At 35.8% G+C, this 14,879-nt stretch overlaps 1 protein-coding gene and 1 long non-coding RNA gene across 4 annotated transcripts in view; one reads left to right on the top strand and one right to left on the bottom strand.

Moving 5' to 3' along the window:
• Positions 1 to 1,001: 1,001 nt before the first annotated feature.
• Positions 1,002 to 13,625, bottom strand: LOC141352911 (uncharacterized). The gene is made up of 3 exons (XR_012359969.1): positions 13,227 to 13,625; positions 12,679 to 13,059; positions 1,002 to 1,410 (listed from the first exon to the last, which is right to left on the bottom strand). It is a non-coding gene; the product is annotated as an uncharacterized lncRNA (long non-coding RNA).
• adamts17 (ADAM metallopeptidase with thrombospondin type 1 motif, 17) overlaps positions 12,868 to 14,879 on the top strand; it is a 244,291-nt gene continuing 242,279 nt past the window's right edge. For 2 of the 3 annotated variants that reach the window (XM_055187083.2, XM_055186975.2), the window contains exon 1: positions 12,868 to 13,002. In XM_055187083.2, coding sequence (XP_055043058.2) covers positions 12,927 to 13,002 — 76 coding nt within the window. In that variant the 5' untranslated portion in view covers positions 12,868 to 12,926. The remainder of the gene's footprint in view (positions 13,003 to 14,879) is intronic. The other variant, XM_055187023.2, reaches the window with a different exon arrangement.

Here is a 14,879-nt window from a genome sequence, read left to right as displayed (position 1 = left end):
ACATTTTAGATGTGATGTGTCTGATACAGACATGGTGTTTTAGGCTACTGTGTATATATATATGACTTAAAACAAACCACTATATGTGAAGAATATTGAATGTCTTAACAATAGAAATGAAAAATAATGACATTTTATGAATTAACTTACATTTTTTAAAGCAGGTTTAATCACTGCTTTAATTTTTTATATCCAAATTGGTGAAAGAAGTAGCCTATGTAATTTAAGACTCAAGTACGTTTGAGTAAATGAATTTGGTCGAACCTTCGCAAAAACATTGAACACAGTTTTTTTGTGTAATGAAAAGTTTGGAGAATTGATGTAGTGCATTATATGATTTATGCATTGAAAATGTGAAGGATATGTTTTATATTTTTAAATGTTTAATTTTTGTTGTAATAAAAAACTTTGTTCAATATTTTGTTGTAGCCAGTCTTTTTTTTCAGTTAGTAGTTTTAGGTAGTTTAGTACAACATCCAAGTTTATTTGCTTATTTTTCAGTTAATCCGAATACTAAGAGTAGTACCAAAATTATAATTTACTCAACGTAATATTTTTAAATAACATTTTTAAAGGTATGCTCAGGCTGTTTTGTTGATACACTGAAAGACCATAAAAATAGCATTAAAGGCGGGGTGCATGTTCTCAATGTTGACATTTGAAATCACCTAAAAAACACGCCTCTACCCCAACAGAATCATTGACCCGCCCCACACCTACGCAACCCAGGCAACGATGTTGGTTAGTAGACATGCCCCTTACTGCTGATTGGCTACAAGTGTGTTATGGTACTCGGCCCGACTCCCTTTTCCAAAGTGTTTTTCAAAAACATGCACCCCCCCAAAATATCCATATGATTCAGGTGCTAAAGCTGTGTGTGAGAAACACACTAAATGTATGCCTTAATTCATCGAAACATTATGCAAGAGTATGGGTATGTCTTAACATGTGTAAACTGTCTCTTTTAAATAGATACATATAGCTATGAATTTTACTCATGCTTAATAGAATACCAAACATTTCATTTACTTATTGCACTGCCTCTGTTAACAACCAGGGGGAGCAGTTGACCACGCTCCTGACCTGTGCCATAAGGACAGGTCTTGTTCCAGTTATGTAACACAAAATTGGACCACGTTAATAACAAGAACAATACTTACATTAATATGTCTTTGCGTTCATTAAATCCTGCTATATTGTGAAGTCTTTTGTAGGGTTCATCACATTCGTATGCTGTCATGGATGGCTGCACGAATCTGGGGCACCTATTATTTGTGTTGCTGTTATGGTACAGGTGGACAGCAGGGTGAGGCACATCTAATAAGAGGCTGGATGTCATGCTGCTTCCCCTCATGTTCGTTGATGGTGGTAAGATTGAAGAATCAGTCACTGATTCTCTCACTTGAGAGCCTAGAAAAGATGACAGCAGGTCATTCATATGCTTTATATACAGCAAGAGTAAAGATATTACCAAGTTGTTTTTTTATACGTGATGTTGCCTAGTAAACTGTCTCTGTAGCTCAAGTGGCAGCATGTGGTGTTAGCAATTTCAGGGTTATGAGTTTAAATGCCATGAAACAAACAAACTCATAAAGTGTTTACTTTAAAAGCACCAGACGTCCTTTGGATAAAAGTGTCTGCCAAATGCATGAATGTTAGTAATTCATAAGAAATAGGCCTTTTAATATAATAATTGTTAGTGATGTTTGCCACTACTAATGCTTAAAAGGCTATTGATTAAAAGATAAGAAAGCTATTTATTAAAGGGATAGTTCACACAAAAATGAAAATTCAGTTGTTGTTATAAACCTGTATACATTTTTTTGTTCTGATGAACACGAAAGAAGATATTCTGAGGAATGTTTGTAACCTATCCAATCAGTAGGAAAAAATAATACTTTGGAAGTGAATGGGGTTCATGAACGATTTGATTACGAACTTTCCCCAAAATATCTTCCTTTGTGTTCATCAGAACAAAGAAATGTATACAGGTTTATAACAACATGAGAGTGAGTAAATGATGAAAGAATTGTTATTTTTGGGTGAACTATTCCTTTAATTCAGTCAGTGGACTGAATGTTATTGAAAGGAAAGCGCGCAGCACATATTCATAACGTGATGTTATTCAAAATAAGTTTTCAACTGATCATGGCTGAAACTGCTTTATAATAGTTTTTACATAGTTATCGGGCTAACTTATTATTTTACTGTTTTTACATAACATGCTATGGTTAAAATACACCACATAAAGTAGTATCCATGTTTAACTATAGTAGTATTATTATTATTATTTTATTTCTGATTGGGTGGGCCAGCTGTCAATATGGGTGGGCCCAGGCCTGTCCACAGCTCCGCGCCTGAATTCAGTGATTTTTGAATTTCGTAGAGATTGAAATGTGGGCTCTTTTTGATTTGAAAAAAGTAAGAAAGGCTAGAATAGCCAGTCAATCTCAAAGGAATTCATACATATTTTACAAGTTGGCTAATTCATATAAATTCATACGAATCTAAAAAATATGGACGATTATTATAAAAAACAATAATGAAACCCTAACCTTGCCTCTAATCAAAACCTACGAATGTAGCCTATGAATAAATATGAATTAGCAAAATACGTACAAATTTTACAAATTGTCATGAGGTTGTGTTGGCACAGCGATACACCAAATCACTAAAAAAAAGTAAAAACTCACTACATCATCTTGTCTGCACGTTTTGCAGCTTTCAGTAAAAATTCTAGTTTAAAGTCGCCATGAAATGAAAGTTGCGAATGTCTTATTTTCCCCGTGGTGTTGTATATTCGAGTGATCGGCTTCTGAAATTATAAAAGGTAGGGCTGGACTTGAATTTGTCCATTGAGAACTGATTGGATCATTTGAAGTTGGGTCATATTGCTATAAATCTCTGCGATCCTGTCCCAGACCCTGCCCACTTATACATATAACAGAAGAGATTTGCGTTTCTGATTAAAGCTTATTAGGCACCTTCATTTTTTTTAAATTCCAAAACAAATTAAAGTTTTCCATACATTTTTTTTGCTACTAATCTTCTATCCTCGTGACTGGTACAGTATAATTATATAGAGAGATTTATAATGTGTGCAAGAAGATTGAGTTTACTACGATAATTTGAATAGTGTGCACCTCCGTAGCCATTGTGTTAGCAATGCAAAAGGTCAAGGGTTTGAACCATAGACTGTAAAAAAATATGGACGTAGTGTCAGTGACATCACCCATAGGTTTGTGAAGAACTTTTTTTTTCTCCAATAGTAGGAAGTGCTTGCCGTCGCCATCTTGGCCGTGCGTCACTCGCAGATAACCGAAAATGGGTAAAGAGGCGGGACGGCGGTGAAGCTGAGGTGATTGGTTGCTGAAACCACACCCGCCTAGCTCGACTATAGTGACAGCAGTGGCAGTTCACCCATCACTCAAGTTGCCATGCTCTTAATTATGCAGAAATTTAAGGCTTAATATAATTCAAAGAACGAGTTACAAAGATTTCACCCCCCTCACAGTTGTCATGAAGTGCAAAATTAGCTATATAGACCAAAATACCCACTTGGGAAAAATCAGGTTGCTGCTGGTAGAGGTGTTAGTGAGACCAGCAGGGGGTGCTCACCCTGTGGTCTGTGTGGGTCCTAACACCCCAGTATAGTGATGGGGACAATATACTGTCAAAAAAGCACCGTCCTTCGGATGAGACGTTAAACCGAGGTCCTGACTGTCTGTGGTCATTAAAAATCCCAGGATGTCCTTCGAAAAAGAGTAGGGGTGTGCCCTGGCATCCTGGCCAAACTTGCCCATTGGCCTACTAATCATCCCTCATACTAATTGGCTATATCACTCTATCTCCTCTCCACTAATAAGCTGGTGTGTGATGGGCGTTCTGGTGCAATATGGCTGCCGTCGCATCATCCAGGTGGATGCTGCACATTGGTGGTGGTTGAGGAGATTCCCCCATTCATATGTAAAGTGCTTTGAGTACTGAGAAAAGCGCTATATAAATGTAACCTTATTTTCTGCTGTAAAGTTTAAACATGGGGGTCTTTAACATGGGGGTCTATGGGAATTGACTCCCTTTTGGAGCCATCCTCTAGCGGCCAGTTGATAAATTGCAGTTCCATATTGGCTTCATCAGAGAGATCGGAAGGTTGCCCCTCGGTGTGAACCCAGGAAACACACATACCAATCAAAACGTACACTTTGAATGCACTCTAAGTTGCTTTGGATAGACATGTCTGCCAAATACGTAGTGTTCCTGTGGCTCAATTGGTTACACATTAGAAGCCAAAAGGTTATGTGATCACACTGTATACTAAACTCAATGCACTGTAAGTTGTTTGGATAGAAGAGTCTGCCAAATGCATAAATGAATCGTTAGTGATTTGACGAATGCTTTTGGCTTGTTCATCCAAATGTCAGTAAATTACTATTGCATTACACAGTCCTTTTAAACTAAAACAGGCAAACAGACAGCAAGTTTATTTATGGAGTTTCCCTGCACATTTTTCAGATCTCCATAGCAGTCTGGACAGTTTCGCCATGGCCATCGTTCATTACAGGCCACTTGGTCGTGCCAGCTGCTCCACTATCTGGAGGAAGCACTGATAGCTCTACTGTGGTGCTTTGCCAAAGAAGAATGAGAAGTCAGAGCACTTGAAATAGGATTAAAGCCCCTGCTGACCTATTGTAATGAACTTTATCCACATACAAGTGCTCTGCAGTCAGGGTACAAACTGCTCTTTTGTGCTGATATATGACAGGGTCGCCTGGATTAAATGTAGCAAAATTAATTCAGGAAATTCATTTGAACACAGCGTTATCTTCTTAGACTAATTATTTCTTCAGCTCTATAACATTACATTGGACTACACTTAGTCTGTGTCTTGTTTTAGATATGGGACAGTAATTAATATACCGTTTACTACCGTTATTACTATACATTTTTTATATACAATATAATCATTTAACTATTATCTCATCACTGCCGCTTCACTATATATATTTATATTTCCCATTACCTGCTGTTGAACTTTTATTTAACGGATTTCACACATACAGGAAATAACTGATAAATTGCAGTTAAGAGATCATGTGGGAACAGGACCGTTTTACTGGTACGATGCAATGTGTGAATAGAGAATAGAGGGTATGCATGTGACGTCACCTTACGCCCACTGAGTGGAAAAAAAGACAGAGTGGCAGCATTTGTGTACAGTGTGAAATCAGCGAAAACACGGGGAAAACGCCTCTAAATGGGCAAAGCTGTTGTGTGATAGACTGTACTAACAGATTTAACAAGAATTCAGAGCTATCGTTTTACAGACTGACAAAAAACATAGAAAGGAGAAGTAAATAGATCTTTCATGCCAACATCCACAGACCACAGGTGGGTTGACAAGTTGATAGGATCACTATCAAGCAGAGGTTTTACTTACTTAAAAGTATTTTTTCAAGCATTTGTATTTTATCCGTGTTTTTCTTTGGAAAACATACATTCCAAAGCATATTATCATAATTTCTATTCTATTACATTTCATAAATGGGTATTTTCCTAGAATTCGGGTCTATTTATGTCCCCAGGGTGTAATTCTATTAAAAACTAATCAAATCTAATAAATTTGAGCACCATTAATAAGTATAAACAAAAACAAGCCTAGGTAATAATAATTATTAAAATAATTTTATCACATTTTATTGGTATTTTGTGGTACAATATCGGTGTTTTGGTGTTGCCCTTCACCAGAGTTTTCACAAGTCATGCCATATCTCAAACATTATTACAAATTAATAAAAAAAATATGCATTTAAATTAAATGTTACTTGAACTAATAAACTACATGCACAGATTAAGCATATATACACTGTAAAAAAATTCAATTAGATTTAAATTTATGTTATTTACTGGCAAGAGTTTGTTCAAAGTTAAATCAGTTTTAAATATTAAGTCTTATCTTTACAGAATAAAACTATACAATATCAGCCTCATGCAAAGCATTCTGGGAACCAGAAATCATCATCAAACTTTTTCAGTTTTTTGCTTCAGATTTTGTTTCCCAGAATGTTTTGCTTGATGCTGTTTTTTTAGTTTTACTCTGTAAAGACAAAGACTTGTAAATGCTTAATGTTCATTTAACTTTGAACAAAATGTTGCCAGTAAATAACATAAATTTATATCTATGGTAAGTTACCGGCAACCCAGCTGCAATAACACTGTAATTTCTACGGATTTTTTTACAGTGTATGCATTTTGTACTTTATTTCGCGTAATTTCTACCTGTCCCATGGTTTAGCTGTCATTACCAATAAAGGGACTTTCCCACTGTTTTTTCATCAAACGTTTATTTGGTAGCCATGGTAACCTATAATAACATAGCACATGGATTTCAAGCTGCAAGACTGATGCCTTGATGTCCAGAAAAGTAGGTAAATCTACTCTTTATTCTTTGTGTTGGGCATGTACACTTATTATGCGTCATTACCATATGTGTTGTATTTCTGTATTTTTAAACATTTTTGAAATATTATTATCACTTTAATAGTTAAAATGGTGTACAATATTACATGTAGAAAGCTAGCTACACTTGCTTAGTCATCATCTTAGCTAAGTTTTTTGACAAAAATGTCATTACCAGCACAGTCATTACCAGCACAATACATAATTTTGCCAATAAATTATGTATACATAACAAAAGCATCCTACAATTATACATTTCTGACAATGTATTCAAAAGTTTTGTTACATGGCATTGACCTAAAATAAGCTTAGATTCCAAGCTAGGGTAGATTGATGAATCAGAAATTTAGATATGTAAATGACTATAATTCATCTTGCAAGTAAAAATCTCATTAAGTTAAAGATAAATTACATTACATGTGAAACCACAAAATGTTTTAAAAGCACTGATTTATCATTTGTTTTATTTTTTACATATATTCGATGATGTGATGGTAGACACACATTTACTTGACATAGTTAAGAAAATGGCAAAAAAAAATTATTGTCTCAACCAAGCTCATAACGTCGCTCCTGACTTAAGGACTGATAATTTGATGTATACCAATTAGTCAAATTTTCAATTTTGCAGCAACCCAATTTGGCCCTTAATCTTAAGTTTTTGTTTTAAATTTAATATTTAAATACATTAACGTACTTTTACTCAAGTAAAAGTACACAATTTTAATGTAATTAGGTATTAAATACATTTTAATATGCAATATTAAAGAATACTTACTTAGTAGGATTCTATGCTTTAGAATGTAATGAAGTAAATTTTTGCCCAAGACAAACACCCTAATAAAGCACAGATGCTTGGAAAATGTAACTAAGGTAACTAAGTATTGTCCACCTCTGCTATCAAGTCCAACTAAATTTAATTTAAGCTGATAATAGTCAGCTTTACATGCATTTTTGCCACAGCCGCAATAAAAACCAGCCATTTTGTTAAACGTTTGCCACTCAACAGTGCAAGTTCCGGCATGGTCACGTAGAAAAGTGACGTCAATGCATACCCTCTATAGGGTTAACGGTATGAGCATGGACGACGCTAAAAACATGCTGACAGCTTCGGGCCAATCATAACATTCTGACACACAGGGGCTTCATGCACCAGATATTATTTTGGGTAGGGGCACAGTGTGCACAGCTACCCTTCATACTGTAATCATAATTATTAATGTCAAATACACAGCAAAACCTTTTAGACGCAATATTTCTATAGACTACATGGAGTGGGAATAAAAAGGTTTTATGAATGATTTTATTGCTATTTTAAAACTCATGCACTCAACAGTCACGTCTGTGATGGCTGTAATGAACACTGCAAAAACAATTAAAGTAACGTTTGATGCAACGTAAGCAGATATAATGCTGTAATCAACATTTTTCCTTTTATTATTTATTTAATTGCATAGAAAGCATTTTTTTTAAACTAGCATATAAACATATTGGTAATACTTTACAATAAGGTTGTATTCCATGAACTAACAGTGAACAATATAGTTTTTCAACAGGAATTAATTCTTGTTAATGTTAGTTAATGTCAATACAGTTGATCTTGTTAGTTCATGTATTTAATAATGTTAACAGTAATAATGCTTGATTTTATAAATGTATTAGTAAATGCTGAATTTAACATGAACTAAGATTAATAAATACTGTAAAAGTAGTGATCATTGTTAGTAAATTTTAACATATTAACTAATTGTTAACAAGTATTACGTTATTGCAAAGTGTAGTGTTACCAGCATATTTATATAAAATTATTAAAAGAATTCACTTTTGCGTAATATTTGAGTCAGAGCACATAATGATTTGGCGCCCCATCTAGGGGTGACGCCTCTGCTGACACAGATGACACGTTTACCCCCTGCGCTGTTTACGAATGTTTTTCTCCACATGCTGCTTAAAGTCGAACATGCATAAGTGCTAAATTGTCCAGATCTCTTCACCAGAATTATTTTAAAAAAAAATTTAAGTGCTTGCATACTCTCTGTGAAGCTTAATTTTTAGACATTACAGTCTGTTTTAGACAACGCAGGTTGAGACTCTTTTCCCTTTTGACGTCATTTAATACATTGTTTTGATCAAGAGCATATTGTCCGGCATATTTTAGTTCCAACCCAGCTTCAACACACCTGACTCTATTTTTTAGGTAGCCCTGAAATGCCCGATTGCCAGGTTTAAGTGTGTTTGATTGGGGTTGAAGCTGAACTCTGCAGGACAGTAGATCTCCAGGAACAGGGTTGGTCACCACTGGGTTAGACTAAATGATGAATTCAGGTACTCTGCTGTTCCATTTGCAATATAACCAGACTCGCATCCTCGGGAGTTCGTTCTTCCGAGTCTGAACTTGCAGGTCCGAACTACAAAGGACGCAAGTCCAAACTTGGCATACTTTTGTATTGAGAAATGGTCTATGTCTTGTCCAAAGAAGTTTTTTGGGAAGTGCCAAATAAGCTTGCATGCACTTAGAGGGTTCTGCAGCGAAAAGGCAATCAAATTTATTAAATACCCTTGAAATGTATTGAAGTGAAATTTGTGAAAATAAGGCATTTCAGGTATTATCTAATAACCTTATCATTTCCATTAAGGTGAAATTACTAAACCTTAATATAAGAGCATGACGAAAAATGCTTATTTAGATGCAGACACAGTTAGAGAGTTTGGCATCTGAACTTCTGAACATCATCATATTCAACTTCAAATTAATGTTCAGTACGTTATGTTGTAATCCAGATTTATTAACATGTGGTGGCACTATGTGGTAGATTCAATACAATTAAAAACATTTGTTTTGTTTTTTGTGGCTTATTAAAGCATAGCTCATTGTAAATTTCACACATTCAAAAGCCATCTTGTGTCAAACCACTAGCATTTGACCTCAAACCACATGCAGGCTTGAATCCATTTGTTGTGTTTTTGCAGCTAGTGGCTGATTGATGACTTATCTAATGAGTTGATAGAGCAAATAATAAAATTTTCTGTCACATTCTGCCTTTTGACTATATACTGTAGGCTGTTTATTGAATATACGCGTTCCAATAATTACTTCAAAGTTTTAATTTTCAGCTAAAATATAAAATATATAATCCAATACTCATGTCAAAAACCCATAGCATCATCCGAGGTTACATATGCTATACATTACTAATAATGTGCCACATATGTTATGTCTAAGACTGATGAGCAGGCACAATTATAGCAACCAGGCATTGCTGCCAACATACGGCATGAAGATTGAATCATGTTATATGCAGTATGAGAAAACTATTATCTGAAAATTAAGAATGTCATAACACAATGATATTGTATTTCACTTTTCTATTAAGCTCTGTTCTTGTACACCATTGATTAAAGGATATTTGTGCTTGTACGATCTTTGTTATTTTAGATGTTTTAGTTTAACTATTTTTGGTTATGTTGAAATTCTGTTGACAGCTATTGGAGTTGGACATTGCTTTTTGTGCTGTGTATCGTTATACAGTTTACCCTAAAATAAAAATAATGTCATTAATGACTCACCCTCTGTCATTCCAAACTCGTAAGACCACCGTTCATCTTTGGAACACAGTTTAAGTCAGATGTTTTATATTTAGTTTGAGAGCTTGATGTACCTTCATTGAAAATCTACGTACAGTGTACTGTCCATGTCCAGAAAAGTAATAAAAACATCATCAAAGTAGTCCATGTGACATCAGTGGGTCAGTTGGAATGTGTTGAAGCATCGAAAATACATTTTGGTCCAAAAATAATCAAAATTACGACTTTATTCAGCGTTGTCTTCCATTCAGCATTGACTAAAGTCACGTGACTGCAGTGACGTGGATGACGTACTAAGGTGTTATCTGGTGCGCCCCAGCTGTTTTTTGTGTGGGCTCGAAGCCTGGGTTTTCGCATGCTGCCTTGCACGCAAATTTATTCACGCTGCAAGTCTAGCATGGAAACCATGGACCAGTTTTTCCCCTGAAATAGGGAACCAATCACAGAACGGGGAGGAGCAGCAAGACGATAATGACGTCTATGCAACACACCGAAGCAGTTTTGTTTATCCAACAAGGCAGCAGACGCAAAGTTACTTTTCGATGCAGCCTTAGACAGTGTTCTAAGTAGTTTTGAACGCAAGTTTATTTTAAAAAAAGAGCAGCTTTTGGCGTTAAACAATTTCATATCCAAGAAGGATGTTTGGATATGGCAAGACATGAAAGCCACTGAGTTTTATACGACCAACCTGCTAGGCATCGTCATTGACAAAGTCCATTTAACTTATAAATGGTAAGTGGTATTTATTAATATCATATTGTCATTATGCCTGTAGCCTACCAACTGTGCTTATCACAGTGCCACTAAGTTGTGTTGCTTTTCAATATCAATATACAGCTACCAGTTTAGTTGCATAGCTTTCAGTTGTATACACACGTACCCGATAAAAGTTTTTTTTGTTTGTTTGCATCGGTAAAATGTGCGTACCCGATAAAAGTTGTTGACGCAACTGGGCTTTGTTTACAGTATAAGAGAGAGACGCACGCTGTATGTTTGAAAAAAAACTTGACAAACAACTCTGAGGATAACACGTCATCCGTGTCACTGCAGTCACGTGACTCTTGTCTTGCGCATGCGCTTCACAACAGACCCAGAAGAGAAGACAATGGTGAATTAAGTCATCATTTTTGTTATTTTTGGACCAAAATGTTTTTTCGAACACATTCTAACTGACCTACTGATGTCACATGGACTACTTTGATGATGTTTTTATTGTCTTTCTTGACATGGACAGTATACCGTACATGATAAAACATCATAAACTGTTTTCCGAAGAAACGGATGTCTTACGAGTCTGGAATGACATGAGGGTGAGTCATTAAAGAATTAGTCAATTTTCTTAAAAAAAAATCCAGATAATTTTCTCACCACCATGTCATCCAAAATGTTAATGTCTTTCTTTGTTCAGTCGAGAAGTTATGTTTTTTGAGGAAAACATTCCAGGATTTTTCTCATTTTAAAGGACTTTAATGGACACCAACACGTAACAGTTTTAATGGAGTTTAAAATTGCAGTTTCAACGGCGTTCAAAGATCTATAAATAAGGCATAAGGGTCTTATCTAGCGAAACCATTGTCATTTTTGACAAGAAAAATAAAAATATGCACTTTTAAACCACAACTTCTCGTCTATCTCCGGTCATGGGAACTCTTTCTCCACACTTGTAAACACTGGGGCGTAGTTTCGCATACTTCATCCGTGACCTCTTGACATAATGACGTATTGCGTGAGGATCGCGCTGGTGTGTCACATGAGTGGAGATAGACGAGAAGTTGTGCTTTAAAAGTGCATGTTTTTTTTCTTGTCAAAAATGACAATCGTTTCGCTGGATGGGACCCTTATGCCTCGTTTGGGATCGTTTAGAGTCCTTTGAAACTGCAATTTTAAACTGCATCAAAACTGTTGCGTGTTGGGGTCCATTAAAATGAGAAAAATCCTGGAATGTTTTCCTCAAAAAACAATTTCTTCTCAACTAAACAAAGAAAAACATCAACATTTTGGATGACATGGTGGTGAGTAAATTATCTGGGTTTTATTTTAAGAAAATGGACTAATCCTTTAATGACATTATTTTACATTTTTCGGTGAACTATCCCTTTAAGTTTTTTTTTTTTACTTTAGTAAGGGATAGTAGGCCTACTCTAGTTGGTAGTGGTACAGCCACTATGGCATATTGTCTCTGACATCAGTCAGTAAAGATGTTTATTTTTGCATTGCGTAAAAAGATAAAGCAATGCAACATGTTCATTACTTTTATGTGACCTTTATACTCATTATTATTAAATAACAGTAATTAATATTATAATATTTCTTATTTCGAAAGATTGTATCTCCAAACAAAAGGCTGCTATGATTATGTAAAGGTTAAAGAGACAGACGGGCAGTGCTGTTTGTGAAACAAAACGTATAAATGAAGGTTTAACTAAGTTGTTTGTTACTCTTTCGCATTCTGAACCTGACAGATGCAGATTAAAACAGTTAGTCTGACTAACAAACGCCATTAAACTAGACTTACTAGCTGTCCTGCACAACTTCACTCTCTCTCTCTCTCTCTCTCTCTCTCTCTCTCTCTCTCTCTCTCTCTTTCTCTCTCTCTCTCAATGCATCCAAGAGACCGCGTGTACGGTTCCAGCCCACCTTTCAAATTGACAGCTATATTAGCCATTGGTGTGTAGTTACACAAATGTCATCAGCCAATCTGGAAACAGGAGGGCGGAGCGTCGGCTTCAGGAGGCGTTCTCTTTTCGCCTCAAGTTCTTTTCCTCTTCTGCAGAAATTTAACTTTGTGAAAGTTCGCTTCAGTCTGGTTGTTGCTCCGCCAGCGCACGCTGCCTGCACTCTCTGCACCGTCTTTTCTTCACGATTCTTTATTATTATTAATAATAATGATGCACCGCAATGACGCTCTACCGCATGTCCTGTCTTTTATTCTTCTCTGCATTGGGCAGACAGCAACTTCAGGTAAGACTGCAGCACCTGTGATTTTCCTCTCAGAAATTCACCATGGTTACCAAGTTTCTGTCAAAATACCACAAGTAGTACAGTTATTGTTGTTGGGAGTTAATTAAACAAGTAAATACAATGACAGAAAGAATACGAAAACTTCGTATACTATTATATTCATTGATTTATTGTGTTTTACAGTAACAGCAATAAATATAACTGCGTACGGAAACTGCGGTTACCATGGTAACTTTTCGTAAGGGTCAATCAGCAGTGACTAACAACTACTTGTTTCCTCTTGGTGCGATGCAATAGCTTTTTAATTGCATTTTCAACTGCAAACTGTAGCTTGTTCCTGCTGCTTTTAAAAAGTTCGTTTCTCTACAGACATGCTGTTTCAATTAGGATGAAGTGTTTATTTAAGAGCCAAATAGGTCTTGCCACACAGTTTAAGTTTCCAGGTTACGTTCGAGGTCTTGGCCATGTCTCAAAAAAGCTTCGGGCCATCATAAGCAAAGAAAATAAGTGACGTCACGTACGGTTTATTGGCAGAGAGTGCGCGTGACGTCACATAATGCTGAGCGTGCACGTAAGCAGCTAGTTGAGATTAAATAATTCAGGGTCAATGACATGTTCTGTGGTGTGACACGGTTGCAATAATCAGCTTGTTAATTCATAGTAGTTTTGCATTAGTGTATTTTAGCGTAATTTTCTTGTTATTTCCCTTATTTCCTGAGAGCCGTTGGACCCGAAAGCGGTGCATGACGTCAGACTTAACAAGCGGATTCTATTACAAATATGCAGCTTTATGTTTTCATTATGTATGAGATTTTTAACCAGAAATGAACACAACAGTATCACTTAAAGAAATATCCCACTTTAATAAAAAAATCTTGATAATTTACTCACCCACCCCCATGTCATCAAAGTTGTTCTTTCCTTGTTCAGTCGAGAAGGAATTAAGTTTTTTGAGGAAAACACTCCAGGATCTTTCCTAATTTAATTGGACCCCAACAGTTTGTAGTTTAAAATTGCCATTTCAACGTAGCTTTAAATGGCTCTAAACGTCTCCAAACGAGTCGTAAGGGTCTTATCTAGCGAAACGATAATCATTTTCGGCAAGAAAAATAAAAAATATGCAATTTTAAATCACAACTTCTCGTCTTGTACTAGTCATGTGACGCGCCAACATGACCTTATGTATTGTGTAATCACGTCGAAAGGTCACACTTTTCACATGTGAAACGCACACTTGCGGACCATTTTAAACAATAAACTGACACAAAGACATTAATTAGTATCACTTCACATACAACAACATCGTAATGGTCCTCTTTCTCCACACATGTAAACACTGGTTTAGAAGTGCATAATTTATCATTTCGCTAGATATGACCCAATGCCTCGTTTGGGATCGTTTAGAGCCCTTCGAAGTTGCAATGAACTGACATTTTAAACTGCATTGAAACTTTGAACTGTTGAGGTCCAATAAAATCTATTAAATTGAGAAAAAAATTCTCAAAAACTTAATTTCTTCTCGACTGAACAAAGAAAGACATCAACATCTTGGATGGGGGTTAGTAAATTATCAGGATTTTTATAATGAAAATGAAGTATTCCTTTAAATATACTAGTGACACACAGGGATTTGAAAATGGTGAAAAACTTTAGATAATTATCCAAAACAAAAAGTCACAGGACCTCAAATATGCATTTCCTCATACTACCTTCTTTGTAAAGTTGTCTACCTAGTAGGCGAACTGAATTTTGAGACACAGCCAGAGTGTGTGTCACGTATGGTTCATTTGTAATCCATTCACTTTCATTTTATGGACTTTCGTGCTATCTTAAGTTCCAGTTCAAGTCCTTCTTCTGTTAATGATACAATTATCAAC

This window comes from Misgurnus anguillicaudatus, chromosome 21 (assembly GCF_027580225.2).
Source record: "Misgurnus anguillicaudatus chromosome 21, ASM2758022v2, whole genome shotgun sequence".
Classification (NCBI taxonomy): Eukaryota; Metazoa; Chordata; class Actinopteri; order Cypriniformes; family Cobitidae; genus Misgurnus; species Misgurnus anguillicaudatus.
The sequence above is the reverse complement of the archived record's forward strand: the minus strand, read 5'-3'. Positions and strand labels throughout refer to the sequence as shown.